The sequence below is a fragment of the Cyclospora cayetanensis genome, unplaced genomic scaffold (genome assembly GCF_002999335.1).
Source record: "Cyclospora cayetanensis isolate NF1_C8 unplaced genomic scaffold, CcayRef3 CcayRef3_contig_44, whole genome shotgun sequence".
In the NCBI taxonomy this organism is placed as follows: Eukaryota; Apicomplexa; class Conoidasida; order Eucoccidiorida; family Eimeriidae; genus Cyclospora; species Cyclospora cayetanensis.
In genome coordinates, this window is record NW_020312414.1 from 79,797 (window position 1) to 95,092 (window position 15,296).

The 15,296-nt window shown below is 52.3% G+C and overlaps 3 protein-coding genes across 3 annotated transcripts; 1 reads left to right on the forward strand and 2 right to left on the reverse strand.

Moving 5' to 3' along the window:
* Positions 1–204: 204 nt before the first annotated feature.
* Positions 205–2,871, reverse strand: LOC34619293 (histone-lysine N-methyltransferase 2D). The gene is made up of 3 exons (XM_026334529.1): positions 2,737–2,871; positions 2,566–2,628; positions 205–1,347 (listed from the first exon to the last, which is right to left on the reverse strand). The coding sequence occupies exons 1-3, from the start codon at positions 2,869–2,871 to the stop codon at positions 205–207; spliced, it is 1,341 nt and encodes a 446-aa protein (XP_026190314.1).
* An 853-nt stretch (positions 2,872–3,724) lies between these two features.
* On the forward strand, positions 3,725–4,372 carry LOC34619292. The gene has a single exon (XM_022732590.1). It carries the CDS (start codon positions 3,725–3,727, stop codon positions 4,370–4,372), a length of 648 nt encoding a protein of 215 aa, XP_022589216.1.
* A 755-nt stretch (positions 4,373–5,127) lies between these two features.
* On the reverse strand, positions 5,128–7,910 carry LOC34619291 (AKT-interacting protein). Its single transcript, XM_026334530.1, has 5 exons — positions 7,630–7,910; positions 7,236–7,300; positions 6,751–6,917; positions 5,955–6,094; positions 5,128–5,530 (listed from the first exon to the last, which is right to left on the reverse strand). The coding sequence occupies exons 1-5, from the start codon at positions 7,908–7,910 to the stop codon at positions 5,128–5,130; spliced, it is 1,056 nt and encodes a 351-aa protein (XP_026190315.1).
* Between the last annotated feature and the right edge of the window lie 7,386 nt (positions 7,911–15,296).

Here is a 15,296-nt window from a genome sequence, read left to right on the forward strand (position 1 = left end):
CAGCGTTAAGGTGGAGTTGAGTCCAGCAGTGGAGTGGCTGCATTGTGCCACACACGATTCCCTGATTGCAGCGCTCCCAACACATCATACATTTGCAACAGGTACCGCTGTCGCTACTACATGCATGCATGCTCCAATGGAAACATCAGAGGCGGATGGCTAAAGAGACGGACCGATCGCAGCTGCGACGAGGCAAACGGCCCCCTACCCAGAAGGCTGCTCCTCCAGAGCCTGACCTTCCTGTTGCCGCTGCTCTATTGCCTCGTCCTCATCTTCCTGCTGCTGGTAGTCATACTCCGCATGCTGTTGCTGCTGCTGTTCATATTCCTTACCCCGAGGCCCTTCGTTACTGCCGCTTTCGCATTGCTCGCCTTCGGGTAAATGGACATCTGCAGCCTGCTGCTGTTGCTGCTGCTGCTGCTGCTGTTGTTGCTGTTGCTGCTGTTGCTGCTGCTGTTGCTGCTGTTGCTGTTGCTGCTGTTGCTGCTGCCCGTCTTCCCCAGGTGAGCCTGCGCTGTACACGGCGCATCCCTCGCTGACGAGATCCCAGTGTTCATCGTCGTCCGCTTGCAATTCTTCGTGCTCTTGATGCTGGAGCAACAGCATCTCTTCCTGCAGCTGCTTCTGCGCCTCCTCTTGCGGCTCCAGTTTTTCTGTTTCTCGCGGCTCCTCACTCGGCGGCTGGTGCTGCTGATGGCTTGGGTGATGGCAAGAAAAACACAGCGAGGGGGCCTTCGAGCACTCTCCCCGCAGGAACGCTGCACATGGCTCGCAGCATCTCTTGAGATGCAGCAGCACAGAGGGATGAGAGGGCAAGTACGGGTTAGCATGCGAAGCATCATGGCAGCGCTTGCAGGCTGTGCCCCCCCTACAGCCCTCAGGGGAGCAGAAGAAAGCCGCGCATGGTCGGCAAACTCCTCGCACATGGGCTCCCTGATCGTATGACAGACGCTGTATCGGTGCAAGTCTCTGCTCCTGTAGCCGGCGCTGCTGCTGCTGCTGCTGTTGCTTTTCTCCCGTGGTACTGAGCGGAACGTGATGGTCAGGATGATGGCAGAAAACGCAGCCGGTATGCATGCAGAGGCCTTCGGCTGCTATGCGTCTGCACGGCATGCAGCGGCCCCTAATGTGCAGCAGGGAGAAGGGGTGGAGGAGCGAAGAAGGATCGCGATGGCTCTCGTGATGACAGCGGCGGCATGAAGCCCCCTTGTTGCAGCCAAAGGGATGGCAGAAATACCACATGCAAGGCACACAGCGGTCTGGATGCTCTTCTTGCTGCACCTGCTGTTGGTGCGCTTGCTGCTGCTGCCCTTGCTGATCTTGCGGATGCTGTCTCTGAGGAGGGGGGGGCGGCTGCTGCTGTTGCTGCTGCTGCTGTTGCTGCTGCTGCTGCGGACGCGAGCGGTACGGAGGCGGCTGCTGCTGGTGCCACGTGTTGCTACGTGGGGGGGATCGTCTTGCATGACTCCTGGCAGTAGCGGCAGCTGCATCTGCCTCAGCTTCTTGCCACGCATATGCAGCAGTGCCCGGAGCAGGAGGAGGAGCAGCAGCAGCAGCAGCGTCGATGCGGAGGTGACTTGGTGGTAAAGCTGACTGAGAACTGCCCGTCATGGGAAGCCAAGAAACACCTGCTCTTCCTCGAGGACTGCCCCCCCCCCCGTCGGAAGTCTCTGTGCCGCTGCTGCACCGGAGGCGAGGCGCAGCAGCTGCAGATGCAGCAGCAGATGACGGAGGAGGAAGCCTATCCTGACAGATCCTGCACACGAGACCATGGCGACAGCGGCATGCAGACTGCGCGCGCCCATCGGCATGAGGCACTAGCCGTCCACTGAATCCATGCGGCTTCGAAAAAGGAGCAGCAGACTGATCCAGAGGAGAAAAGGCCCTCCCCCCTCTGCGTCTGTCTCTTTCAGCGTCATATACAGATTCATATTGCGTCCCCTCCTTCGTGAAGATCTGCCGCTCTCGGCTGTAGCTGCGGCTACGGCTGCAGCACCGGTGCCTCCCTGAAGGCGGCTGGTGATGCTGCTGCAGGTTGTGCTGCTGGTACTGTGGAGAGTGGTACTGCTGCTGCTGCAGCAGCAGCTGCTGCTGCTGTGGAGGGTGGTGGTGCTGCTGCTGTGGAGGGTGGTGGTGCTCCTGCTGTGGAGGGTGGTGGTGCTGCTGCTGTGGAGGGTGGTGGTGCTGCTGCTGATTGTGGTGCTGCTGCTGCTGATTGTGGTGCTGCTGCTGCTGATTGTGGTGCTGCTGGTACTGCTGGGGTTGGCGTGGATAAGCGCTGTTGGACCAGATAATTGTGCGTTTGTCGCTTGCTGCCCTGTTGCTGCTGTTCCCGTTGCTATAGCTGTAGGGTGTTGTTGCTGTCAGCCTCGGGGAGCTGCGGCTACGGCGGGAAACAGACCCCATAGTGTTGTTGCTGTTGAATGTGTGACGCTCATATCTGCTGCTGTTACCAAATTTCGGGGAGGCCTGATACCTCTGCAGCACCTGCTGCGGCTCATGCTGCAGCTTCTGTTGCGGCTCATGCTGCAGCTTCTGCTGCGGCTCGTGCTGCAGCTTCTGCTGCGGCTCGTGCTGCAGCTTCTGCTCCTGTTGATGGCTAGGGTATGCGTTGCTGCGGCTACAACCCTGTACAGAGGGAGGGGGGCGTGGCTCCCTAGGCGGGCGCTGCTGCTTCCACCACGGGAGTTCATGCTGCTGCGTGTGGCTGCTAGTGTTGCTGCCGCTGTATCCTGCTGGGCTATTCCACGAGGAGACTCGATGCGCACTGGCACTCACAGGTCCGTAGGAGTCAGATGCAGCCTGTGATACTTTTCCGTGCCTGAGAAGTTCGTCATCGTTCTTGGGTGGAGGCCGCCCGTATCGATTCATCGTGCTGCTGCTACTTTGTGCGCGCAAATCCTGCACTATATATACATACATATATGTATATGCATACGACCCGCAGTCCGTCGTGTCGCCCTTACTGCCCCGAGGAGCGCCGGCGCCTCGTCTCCCTCTGATAAAATTCTTGGCTGCTTTTAATGCGCAGGAGGTCCTTCAAAATGAGGTGTCTCAGAGAGCACCAGCCGTCTGCTGGTGCTCTCCGCGGCTGCAGGGGCTTTCCGCTTTCGGCGACAGTTCCCGTACCTGCGTGCCTATTTGTGCGGCTGCCGTTCTCCACTGGGTATCACATAAGAAAGTGCCGCGAGAGGGAAAGAAAAGAGTTACCTGCAGCGACAAACGGCCGTGGCTGCGGGGAGAGGGGGGGCTTATCCCGTGAAGCAACGGCGGCTGCAGCAAAAGAGAGAGGCACTGAAAGCGGTAGCGGGCTGCTGATTCAACCGATTAGCGGAAACAGGAAGCATATGACGATAGGCAGTTCAGTGCTGCTTCAGTTGGTGCAGCTGCTGCTGCCTGGCAAGGCCTCACGGACGCTGTTGCTGCTGCTGCCGCCTCCACGGAGTGCGACGGGGCCTAATGCATACACATGCAGGGAATCTCTGACGCTGCTGCAGCAGCAGCCCTCCCACTGGTTCGATTTCCGAGTGCCAGAAGATTCGATCAATTTTGAGCAAAACCGCAATAAACGCGTTGCTGCGGATCGTTCGTCCTGCCAGAGAGGCGGCGGCTGTAGCAGCGCTGAGAGCGTCCATCACCAGCGGCCGCGTGCCTATTAGCGCGGCAACTGGCGTCACAACACGACTTTCTTCTCTGTTTCTCTTTCCCTCCACCTCCTCTCAGGATGATGAGCGCGCCGGTCGGTGCCGCTGCATCAGCGGCATCAGGGAGCAGGCGGCTGTTGCTGCGGACCTCTCCCTTGTTGTTGCAGAGTTCTGACTCAGCTGCTACGATGCGTTATGGGGCTGTGCAACAGCAGTTGCTGCATGCTCTCGTGCGTCACCAGCCAGGGATGTGGGAACGCACGGGCAACTTTGTGTACCGCTGGCTCGACGTCACCGGCTTTCTTACCCGCTGGAATTCTCGGCAGGCGTGGATCTTGGACCTGGATCCGTACAGCCGACTAGCCACTCCCCTAATTACTGAGTATGAGCGTAAGATGATCATGTTCGTCGGGCTGCATGCCTACTTCTTCTTCGGGGTGGCACTGTACCTCGCCTATAAGGGCCACGCGCACGGCGCGGTTAAGCCACCCGTTCCTTCGAATGCTGATTTCGTGGGCTTGGATGGTCGCAAGAAGGACTTCACTTGGCATGGCCGTCTGTTTTTCATTTCTCCCAAGGAGCGATGCAAAGAATGCAGATGGCTGGATCTAGAGTGCAAGAAGAACTGCTTCGAGGCGCTCAAGGCTCAGGGGCACAAGCTTATTCTTAACCACGGAAACCCGCTGTCTGTACCGAGGGGTACTCTGAAGCCGTTCCACACTCATTGAAAAGCGAAAGCAAGTATAGAAAACTCTTTAAGATGCTGCGCAGCAGCACTGAATACTCATCCTTCTCGGAGCTGCTCCCACCTCGTAGGTGTGGGGGAGGAGGCAACAGGCGGGTAGGGTAGGATGCTACCCTAAAAGTATGCGTTTATAGACGATGGGCGGCACCAGCTGTCTGGACAGCAGTGTTTGCCGCTAAACAAGAGCAGCATTTGCTAATGAGTGGCTCTCCTGTTGCCCTCAATCCCACCCACCCCCGATGACACGGGGAGCAGATTCCAGTTCCAACACCTATACTCAACCCAGCAGTCCCCCCTTTTTTCTGGGGTTCCCGCATTGTTTATCATATGCCCACTTGTTGCGGGGATTACTCAAGTGAACAGGCGAGCCATGCCAGGCCAGGTAGTTCAGTTCAGCACAAAAGCATGGTCCTCGTAGCGTTGCCACCAAACTTAACCCCCTTAGCCCTGAGATGTTTCGATGATAGGGTAGATGCGAGCAGCGTACTGTGGTAACGATTAACTAAGACGGGCTAGGTGGCGTCAATAGTGTCCGCATTGCTGGCCTTACTAGCCGTTGAGCTGTTTCTGCTGGCACAAAGTAGTGTCCTGTAGGCGCGAGGGAGACCTGTATACTTGATTGTGCATAAGTGGTTTTAATGTAAGCAATAAGTGCGAGACTGGCTGTATTCTCTTGCAATGCTAGTAACCAGGGTGGTATAATTTAAATAAAACAAGAAGGAATACACAACAGTCGTATTACACTTGTTGTTGTTCTTCTCGTTTTTCTTCCTTTTCAAACTCGGCTTTGCACCAGTCGTCGATGAACCATTCAACGAACGCCTGAGTACGGTCCGCACATGCGTCATCCACGACCAATAGCGAAATTGCATGCAGCAAGGGCTTCTGATGGCGGTGGAAAGGTTGAAAATTGAATACAAAGCCTGTCTCATCATCGGTTTTTTCTCCTTTCCCTATTCCCGGGTAATGTGTCTGAGAACCCTTCAAGTCGTCGGATGCCGCAGCCAGGGGTTCTCGTTCATCAGGAGCCGCAGCTGCTGCAATCGCGTTGTCTCTTGGCACTGCCTCAAAACACTGCTCCTGGGAATCCCTAACGCACTGACGTATTTCGCCCAACAGCGTGGCCTTGTCGTCTCGGAAACTGAAGAAAGAAAAAGCACAGAGAATAGTATAGCAGGGCCAGTAATATAGCACATATAATAACGACAACTCTGCCAAGTGGAGATACTCGAGAGCCGTACTCTCATGCCACCAGCAACATACGACGGCACTATTCGCGCACGTAAAGATCGAATGCCCACCCTCAGGCCGTATGCTGTGCTATTCGAAAACTTACGATACACCCCAAAACTTGTATTAGCAAAATGCTTGGTCTACATATAAAAAGCGGTTCACGTCACTTGTTTGTTTTTCAGGAAGCTGGCTTTATAAGATCAAACAAAACAGGGACGTGGTCTACCCATGCAACTAGAAAAGCAGCGTAGGTATATTAGACTACCAAAGCAAAAAACGAACATTATAATTTATTTCCTGATATTTTCAGCCTCGACGTTGGGTTCACGTACAGCTGCGCGGCGCGTTCATTTCGCCAGTTCATTTTGTCAGCAGTGCCCCTGAGAAAGTCTTTGGAGAAAAATATGCTTTTCAAGTACAGCAGCACCATTGGAATATAATGTCGCTCGCTGTTCCATTCCTTAAAGTACGCCTGCGAAAAGGAAACAAAAGAAAGCCGGGCGGCAACAAGTACAGCTCTCGTTCAAATCTCATTTCCTTCACAAGTAATGCGGTATCCAGATTAGTGATGGCCCAATCTCCAACAGAATGTCGTATCAAGAGAGGCAAAGCAGGAATGCAGGAGCCCAAGCTTCAAGCTTCCGAAGGTTCTGCTGAAAGTAACCACTAGACCAAAGTGAATCTTTGAAAGTACTATGACAGAGGACAACTGACTGTTCACCTTTCAAGACAGCACAAGAAAAATCCCGAAACTACTAAAGTAGGAACGGATGCCAATACGAGGAGCACCTGACACGAGCTGAGAGGAATTAGGTGGTGCATGGGATAAGGAGCGATTTTTGACGCACACAGCAGTAGCCCTCGCGGCGAATGAGTGAGATCCTACACGTTCTATTGCTTCAGTGCATCTTTCTGACCCCAGATTTCTAGTCAAGTGCGTGCTTCAACGCTCTTTGGTACCACAGATTTCTGCTAACCCTATTTTAATGATATCCTGCTTAACCGCCTTTAACAAGATGATCGGGCCAGCCTCGACAACAAAGATTGTAGCGCTTCTCCCATGTTAGTGGGTGGAAATGCATACATACCACGCGTCCACACCGTCAACAGTTCGATCTAGGTGCATACCTGAATGCAGACTTCTCCAGTTTTAGGGTCAACAAGCGGATGGAAGACTTTGGAGAGAAATGTGACGCGCGGCGCCACGCTCGGATAATCCTTAGGAATGGCAATTCTGAATTTAAAGATTCCTCCCCTGTACACTCCGTGGCTAGGGAACACCACCCCGTCCCACGCTGAGCGAAAGTCACAAGGAGAAGAGAGCACACAGGACAGGGTGTCCTCTGGTTTTTGACACAATGCATTCATATGGCGCTACTTGCCGTGTTTGTTGGGAAGAACCACCAGCAGTGGTAAGGGTATGCATGACTGATGAAATGGAAAAGGGGGTGAGAAAGGCCATGGAAATCTTCCCATGCACCCTTTCGTTAGGTCAGGCAGGAAAACGTAGACAGTGTACTGCATGCTTCCAAGGATATATGAATATATATATACTGCAGCTACTCTACTGTATCCAGATTTGGCTCTGCCAAATGGCGTGCCGTTGCCCATACTTCGGATGTCGTTCCACGTTGGCATGCAATAAACGCCCTCTGGAACAAACCCGGGCATCTTCGCGCTACAAACAAAAAGCCTCAGGCACACTTACTAAGTAGATGAAAAGTAAAGTAGCCATGATGAATTTCTGCTACAGTTATCCGGCACGGACGCGTAAACAGCAAAGCATTGAAAGAACCTCCGGTGTAGGCTTGTCTATCACGAATTCAGCATGACAAAAGAAGGCCTTTCAAGTTTCCCTCATGTTCATCGAAGCAGATTGTTGGAGAGAAGGCGAGAAAGGAAGAAGGGTTTGGAGAGGCATATACACATGTGCGTCTGCCTCGTAGCAGGATACACTTCGGAATATGTGAGTGCGGCAAGGAGAAACCACAATTAACACAGACTCACTATTCTATGAGCACAGAATATATGTCTAAGCTGTCCTCCACACCCTTCGGATCCACCGGAACTTCATTGCCCTTTGCATCAACGCCAGCCAGCAGCTCCCGGTTGACGGGCAGCACAGTACGCCCCTCTCTGCGTTTGTCTGCGGGAGAAGTAGAGCCAAAGAGCGCCAGTTCCTCGTCAACTAGCAGCCTGCTCCTCCCCGATTGACCGCGGCGCAACACTGCGGGTACCAGTGCAACATCCCGTTCGCGATCAGAAGGGGGACGGGGAGACCCCTCCATCATCTAGGCCCCACTGATCTGGGAGCGGAATCAGTCACGACGATGAGTTGATGCGCCAATACAAGGCAGAACACGCACTGAGGAGGGGGAGAAAGTGGCGGAAATGTGCAGCCTGAGAAGCAGAAGAAGGCGGCCAAGGAGGGCACAGACCAGTGGTCACGGAAGACAAATGAGCTCCCTAGTTGTTGCGAAAGCAAAGAGGTCCGCGAGCTTCAGACACGAGGAAAATGAGAGATGTGCCCTCCCTGGTCGAGCAGGCATCCTTGAGGAGTAAGCGGGGACCCCGTAAAACTGCAAGCCTCAGCCCTGGTGTAACCGCTGCTGCAGCACAATGCCCCCTCTCGCTGCTCAGCATGGAGAGGATGGAAAAGCATGAAAGAGTGTGAAAAAAGAGGCTGCTGTCGGTAGGAAGCTCACAAGGAGTAACGACGGGCGCTCGGTGGGCTTGAGTCTCGCCGCGGACCCCTGCTGCTGTACGAGCAACAGTAACAGCAGCAGCACGCGAGAGTCACAGATCGGCACAGGGGAAGGCAGAAGGAGTCTGACTCTTTAGAAGCACCTCCAGCGGACCGCCAGAGAAAAACAGGGCGGCAATGCATATGGGGTCCTCGCAGCTGCAGTAGCGCAGCAGCAGCTACACCATAGCGAATGCTGCATAAAGGGACCCCAGACCATAGACCTCTAATAATGGCTCAGTGACTAGATCATGTAGAAGCCTATTTCCCCTTATTTGGCCCCCCTTCTCCTTAGTTTCCCCTTCCTTGAACATTTCAGCAAGAGCCAGGCGCAGTTCTTGTACTGCGGCGGCGGCAGCGGCACGCTTGGTGTTCTTAAAGGGCCCCTGGACTGCTTTGGGGCCCCCATAACTGTTCGTATGCTAAACACTAGAGTTTTTCGTTAATCACTAGGGTGTTGTCTGATATACTAGAGGACGCGTGAAAGGGAAAATTGCAAAGCCGAGCAACTAGACCCAGGTACTTCAGCAGCTCTCCTACTGACCCTAGGCTTTCCGAAGACTTAACAGAGACCACCAGCAACAAAAACAAAACCTGAGCCAGGATCCCATAGGTTTAAGACTTGACCCACAGCCAGTAGCCCTAATGGGTGAGGGCTTATAGGCTCCAGGTATCTTTTAGTCCTAAAGCCTCCCTCCACCTAAAGCCTCCCTCCATCCAGTTGATTGCACGCCCATCGGAGGCCGCCGTGGGGAGACACGAACTTCAGACTCGATACAAGCCTGAGAGAACGTTATTGAGTGTTCGTCAAAAGAGCTCTTACCGTCCCTTGCCCGTGCCCCGTAGATTTCCTGACTAGGGAAGAGAGACAACCAAGGTGTGCGTAGCTGCAGTCTCTAAGCACTCGAGTATTCACAGCTGATTGAAAGTAGGGTATAGCGCACACGCAAGCAACACTGTGTCTCCTTGAATCGAGGTGACGCACCTATGGACGCAAAGTGATGTAGGAACAAACAAATTCTGAAGCCAAATCTTTGCTTATTTTTATCAAGCATAAGCAGTGTAGTGGAAAGTGTATGTTACAATGCAACTCATAAAACGTGAACTAGAGCGGACAACGCAACGGTGGGCGTCAGCATTCGTCGCCAAAGTGGGGATCAGAGCACAAGACTCTGGGTCAAAGACAGCGAGATAGGTTACTCAAGCAAAGTAGGTGCTGCCAAAAGCCTGCCAAAACCACCAAATGAAGCGACTCATTTTATTCGCCAAATAGAGATCGCAGCGCTTCATCTAAAGTCTCTGCAAAACACAGTTCAACTAGGACGTAACAAAATGTTGCTGGCTGTTTCCTTACAAGGGCTCTCTCTTCTGACTGGGGTCCCCTGGACCCTTGAAGACTTTCTACTACACTTGAATATTTAACTAAGAACTAGTTAAAGATAAATTACATAGTTTCCCTGTCCGTATATTTCGTTCATTGCAGAGTATCTATAGCTCGATATAGAAGGATGCATTGTTGTGTGCGTGCGCGCTGAATGCTCTGTGCAGCTAGCCCTGTGTGCTTGAAGTGCTTAGAGGGTGCAGCTACGCGCACCCTTGATGCCCGTCTGCCCTCATTTCGAGAGCTTTCAGGGTTGTGAGCAAACAAATGAATGATATCTTTTGGGATCATTAAGCAACATTCCATTAAGCGTGTATCGACTCTGGATTTAAGTCCCTGCGGAGACCTTAGATTGGGCGTTGCGCTTGGTAGAATCGCGTGATTTGGTGCAGCTGTTCTCCGGTCCTCTGCAAGCTCTAAGTACGAGGATGTTTCAGGTTTTCATACAGCACTTGTTTTCTTTCAATAAAGTTATTTGGCACTCGAAAATTTCGGCGTATTTTGTCAAAAGGCTGAGGAAAAAGCTTCCCTGCGGTGGAACGCTTTAGTTTAACGCTTGTTTGGCCTGCAGAGACCACCTTGCAAGCTGATGTAAGCGCAGTAGCTCTACATATGGTGGATAGGCATGCGGTTTCAGCCGACAATGCCTTTACGGGCGCGTTGATGATGCTACGCCGACCAAAACGTGTGACAGCCATAATCATGCAAAAATACTCGAAGACTACCATCCTGTTGGAGACACAATTCGTTTTCTACCTCCATTAATTGAAAATCCAAGTGCCCTGTAGCAGAAATTTCATTAAGTGAGCAGTACTTCAATGGTAGCCCACTTCATGCACAGTTAATCATCCGCCAACGGATGAGCACAACTCAAGTTTTCACAGAAGCCCTGATAGGTTGGCTTCCGCAAATAAGCTCTATAGGAAGGTTTGTGAAATTTTTAAAGACGGCAGTATCAAAGGATTCTACATATACATCCGTGCCTTGAGAAATACGACCCCTTAGGCACTGTAGATGGACAGCTGTTTTACCACTGGCTTTTTGGGCCCACCTGAAGTGCCACTAAGGTGGTTGCAGGATTGGCAGTAAGTCGGCAATTAAGCAGACGGCCGATGGGGCATTTACGAAGTACGGGGTACGGGAGGTTTCCAAAACAAATACAGGCCACTCCTGCATATTTGACAAGCAAGGAAAAGTCAGTCGGTACTTCGAACAGTTGGATGTTCGGGTGTGTTTTGGCATACTTTGAAATCGCCTACTCACTGACCATAACATGACCGCTGAGCACCACCCTGGCCCAGATGGACGGACCTAGCGTGCAAATCCCACTCTTCTGCAATACCAACGAATCTGTACCTAGACAAATCGTTGGCTTTAAATTTTCTTCCTTGCGCTACGGGAGATATAATACACCTGTACACTCGTCGGCCCGCTGCTTTTCCTCATCACTGGTCTACCCTCGGGTAACCCTCTACGATACGGGCCTGGACTCAGTTATCCGTGGGCAGCAGCCACCCTTGACAGCAAATTGCTTGGGGGGACAGCAGGCCAATGCATGCGAATGTATGCTAAAGGCTCCAGATGGGCAAACACGGATGAAGATCAGTGTCAGTCGGGTGTGGAGGGGGGGGAATTCCGGGCATGAGGATTTGGTCCTAATGGCTCGGTAGGCTTAACGAGGTGCGCCCGACACTTACTAGACGAAGTTTGCAACCAGACGGCGAGTTCTACTCGCGATTTTCTCACAAAAAATGGTTTGGTCTTTCCTTTCGATTTTTTTGAGTTTGGGTGCGATGGTACTACCAATATTGTCGTCAAGTGTTTCCAAAACTCGCCAAGTTGTTCGAGGACTTTGCCGCGTTGGTAAGTGAATCTAGTGGAGGCGGAAGCTTTCCAGGGAGCCCTTAAAGTGGTGGATTTGAGGCTCTCAGTGATAAGGAGATACAGCACTGCATATTCTAGTGAAATAGGGTTGGAAAGCGCTTAACTCTGGTAGGAGGAAGAAGAGTTGTGAGCTTCGGTGCCTGCGGAATAACATGCGGCCCTGGTTAAGAACACTAATCGCCTTAGACAGAATTGCTCGTTTTCGTTGGTAATTTTCCTTTCCTAGAGCATGCTCTGCCTAAAATAAACAGCTCAGTCTATGAGTATTGCCTGAAAATTTGCTGTTTTGAAGTGTTTAATACACTCAGATTTATGCGCGAGTCCTCTGAGGTATTTGGGCTCTACAGTTCTTCTGCAAATGCCTCATTTGGGGGTTTTGAAATCGACTGCATTGCATGTCCCGGCTATGTATGGAGAGATTGTTTTATGGGGCGTGGCACTTGTACTGCACTACTTATCGACAGGAAAATATTATTTAAAAGTTGACCACTTGGTCTGCTTGTTCGGATATCCATTTACTACAGAGAAGTGTTTGGGGCGATGTGAGGCGAAGCAGTTTTGTGTACGTATGGGGAAGGCACTTTGCGCAACTAGCTTCGGGTGCTCGTGTGCCTAAAGGGTGCAGCTACGTGACCCCTAGCTGTCCCTCTTCCCTTATGTTGGAAACTCTGAGGGATAATGACAGGACAAGGCAAATGCACTTTTGGTAAAGCATCCAATAACTTTACTGTTGAGGAGAGTCAGGTGTTGCAAACCTATGGAGACAGATGAAACGATGCGAGGGAAGTGTTGTACGGACCAGACGTCGCTCTGGATCCATAGCCAGTGGAAAAGTGAGGAACATCTGTATCCAACCATGCGGTTCTACCAGCTGCACCGATTTCTCTAAGATCTCCGTACCCTGATAACACCTGTCTTCTGACTTTATGGAAAGTTGTCGACTATTTTTAATGAGCTCCCTCCTTCCCCTTTCCCACCCCTCGAAGTTCCCAGCATAAAGAGCAGAGGGGAAGCAAGGGTACGCGTATTTGCATCAAGTAAGCATTCCGAGCATTTATGGCTAGCTGCACATTGACTTCGCGCGCGCAAAGACACACAGCCCATTGCTTCATGCGGGAAGCTGGCTGTCCCCTGCAATAAATACGGTGTATTACAAACCGAGAAGTCTCTCGTAAAGCGTACTCTGTATGACAGATACTTAGTGTGTTTGAAAGTGTTTAAGTGCAACTTATCCCGCGATAGTTTGTTATCTGCCAGTCTTCTCCGTGCCAGTTAGCGCTTTCGCTTTGCGCGCCTCTTCCTGCGTACACTGCCGCTGCTTTTGAGGGTCTGCCGAAGGCACACTTAGGCCGCAGCTCTCGACAATCATCAGGTGGCTCCTACAGACTGTCCTCTGCAGTAGGGTACCCGCCACTTTTGTTTGATGTCCCACCTGAGGTATATAGCACTGTAGTAGTGTAAAGTTGCAGGCACACCCCGGTGGAGTCAGCACTATAGTCTAAGGGCATGCAGATAGAGGAAGGGAAAGAAATAGGAAGAGTCCAGGCAGACTGGGCACCTCTTGTGGGCTGAATAAGGAGAAGGGCTGTTTAACAGTGTACACGAGAGGGCACAGAGTCAGTAGACGCATGTGAGAAACGAGGTCAGCACAGCCCTTAATCTCTACATTACGGGTCTGTATAGACGCTTTACAATCTATAAAATTGGTTGAAGAGGCACAAGAGGGAAAAGAGGGAGAGAAAGGGGCCCTGCACACCCAAGCCGCTGTGCCCTGCGTGACAGCGCAGCCAACACGCTGGGGTAGGCTTTTGCGCTGTGTTATTCCTTTCCGTCATACTTCTTTTCTTTTTCCATTGCTTCATGGATATACACTGCAGGGGCTCCCATATTCTGTTCTTCGCGCGGTTTTTGTCCCGCGGCTAGGGTTAGGGTTGGCGCAGGTAAGCCTACAACCAGCGTTTCTTGTAGCGCCTTCCTGGCTGCGTTCCGTGGCTGCCTGTTTTGCTTGGTCTAGTGTTTTGTCAGCCTCAGCTGCAAGAGCGGCGACAGTGGCTACCGCAACCGCTGCTGCGGATGCTTTAGCTGTCTTGTCTTGTGTGTGTGAAAACTCCCTTCGCTGTGACCCTCCTCAGTGCACTCTATCTGCACCAGCCAGCATCAACAGCGGCTGTTTCAGCAACGGCACCGGCAGCAGCATTAGAAAGATGGAGCTGATCCAGGCTTCTGTTTACCCCGTACCTGCTGATGGCCTTGAGAAATTCAAAGACCTAGCCCTTCCTTTCGATGTACAGGTGTTGAAGCACGACGAAGACGCGTGAGCCGCACGTGACTGCTGCTGCTGCGCCTGCTGGTGCCCCCGTTTCACATCCATCTGCACATAGGGTCAGACGCACGTGATACAATTCTCATGCTTCGCTGGACGACCTTTTTAGCAGGGCAGTTGGTCAAATTTGCACTCATACCCGCGAGTTTCGGGTATTCATGGCAATGGTATGAAGCGTTTAAGGCTCAGGCGTTGGGATGCGTCTGTTCTTGCAGGCAACTAGTGATCGTCACTGTGCCTGATGGGCAAGCTTTCAATGCTCTCGAAAGCCTTCCTGGCTATACAGTTACCCGCATCAGCACTGCCTTTCTAGAGGAGAAGCTCTCTGCTGATGCTGCTGCTCCATCAGCTGGCACTACTGCTGCGGATGCGATCTCGTCGAATGCGCCAGCACCGGATGGCAGCATCGTGAGTAGAGGAGGTCGTGGGCTGTGTGCCTCTTTCTGCTATGGCTGCTACCCTTCTGGGGTGACATCGGAGTGGTAGACATTAGCCTCAGCCTATGCAAGGTGCAGCAGGGGGCTGTGTGCAGGCGGGTGGAAGGGAATTTTAGAGGCCAAGACACAGGAGGCAGCGGGCCAGAGATGCAGGGAGACGGGTAGACAGAGCGATGGATGAAGGTGTGAAAGGGGATTAAAATACGAGGCGGTCAATCGGAATACGAAGTATATTTGTGTGTCTTGCATGCAGAGAAAGCCACTGCCCTCAGGCGATGTCTTTTATCTCATCACCGATATTAAGTAACGACTTCGGCCCTACCCGACAACAAAAACCTTATACCGCACGCGAGGCCTCAAGTTCATGCGTGGCCATATGCTGCTGTGACTGTGTGTATGTGTGTGTACTGTTGCAGCATGGTGGTGCCCAGCGTCTGTTTGCTGCTACTGCTACACGTCCTAGCGTCACTCTGCTGCTGCATTTGGTCTCCTCCCCTCATTACCGCTGCCATACCCCTTGGGGGTTTGCTGTTGCTCCATGTGCTTAACAAGAGCGATGCAGCAAAAAAGCAGCACACTTCTTAGACTGCTGAAGCAGGCACCACGCAGGTTGCTGCCGAGACTGCCACTGTAGCCACGACTGCTCGAGTCCTCCCTCTACACGCGTGCGTCATAGTGTCACTTCCGCACTTAGGGTGGATGCCTTCGCGACTGCATCCGCAGCAAAAACAACCCCCTGTTGCGTTCGCAACTGCTGCTGTTGTTGCTGTTCTTATGGCCGCTGGATGCGCAGTAGCAACAACGGCAGCTAAAAACAAGCCTTAAAAGCTGCAGTGCAGCAACTACTAGAAAGTTACCATTCTGCTACTGAATTTGTGATTCGAACAGTTTAATGGGCAGCTAATG

Excerpts from the sequence above, each read along its gene's own strand:
- LOC34619292 (XM_022732590.1), top strand. The coding sequence starts at position 3,725 with ATGATGAGCGCGCCGGTCGGTGCCGCTGCATCAGCGGCATCAGGGAGC.
- LOC34619291 (XM_026334530.1), bottom strand. The coding sequence starts at position 7,910 with ATGGAGGGGTCTCCCCGTCCCCCTTCTGATCGCGAACGGGATGTTGCA. Across the intron at positions 7,301-7,629 it reads TATTCTGTGCTCATAGAATA|CGCGAAGATGCCCGGGTTTG; the intron begins GTGAGTCTGTGT and ends TTTTGTTTGTAG. Across the intron at positions 6,918-7,235 it reads AACGTGGAACGACATCCGAA|CGTGGGACGGGGTGGTGTTC; the intron begins GTATGGGCAACG and ends ACTTTCGCTCAG.
- LOC34619293 (XM_026334529.1), bottom strand. The coding sequence starts at position 2,871 with ATGAATCGATACGGGCGGCCTCCACCCAAGAACGATGACGAACTTCTC. Across the intron at positions 2,629-2,736 it reads TCTCCTCGTGGAATAGCCCA|GGTTGTAGCCGCAGCAACGC; the intron begins GCAGGATACAGC and ends CCCTCTGTACAG. Across the intron at positions 1,348-2,565 it reads AGAAGCTGCAGCACGAGCCG|CCCCCTCCTCAGAGACAGCA; the intron begins CAGCAGAAGCTG and ends CAGCAGCCGCCC.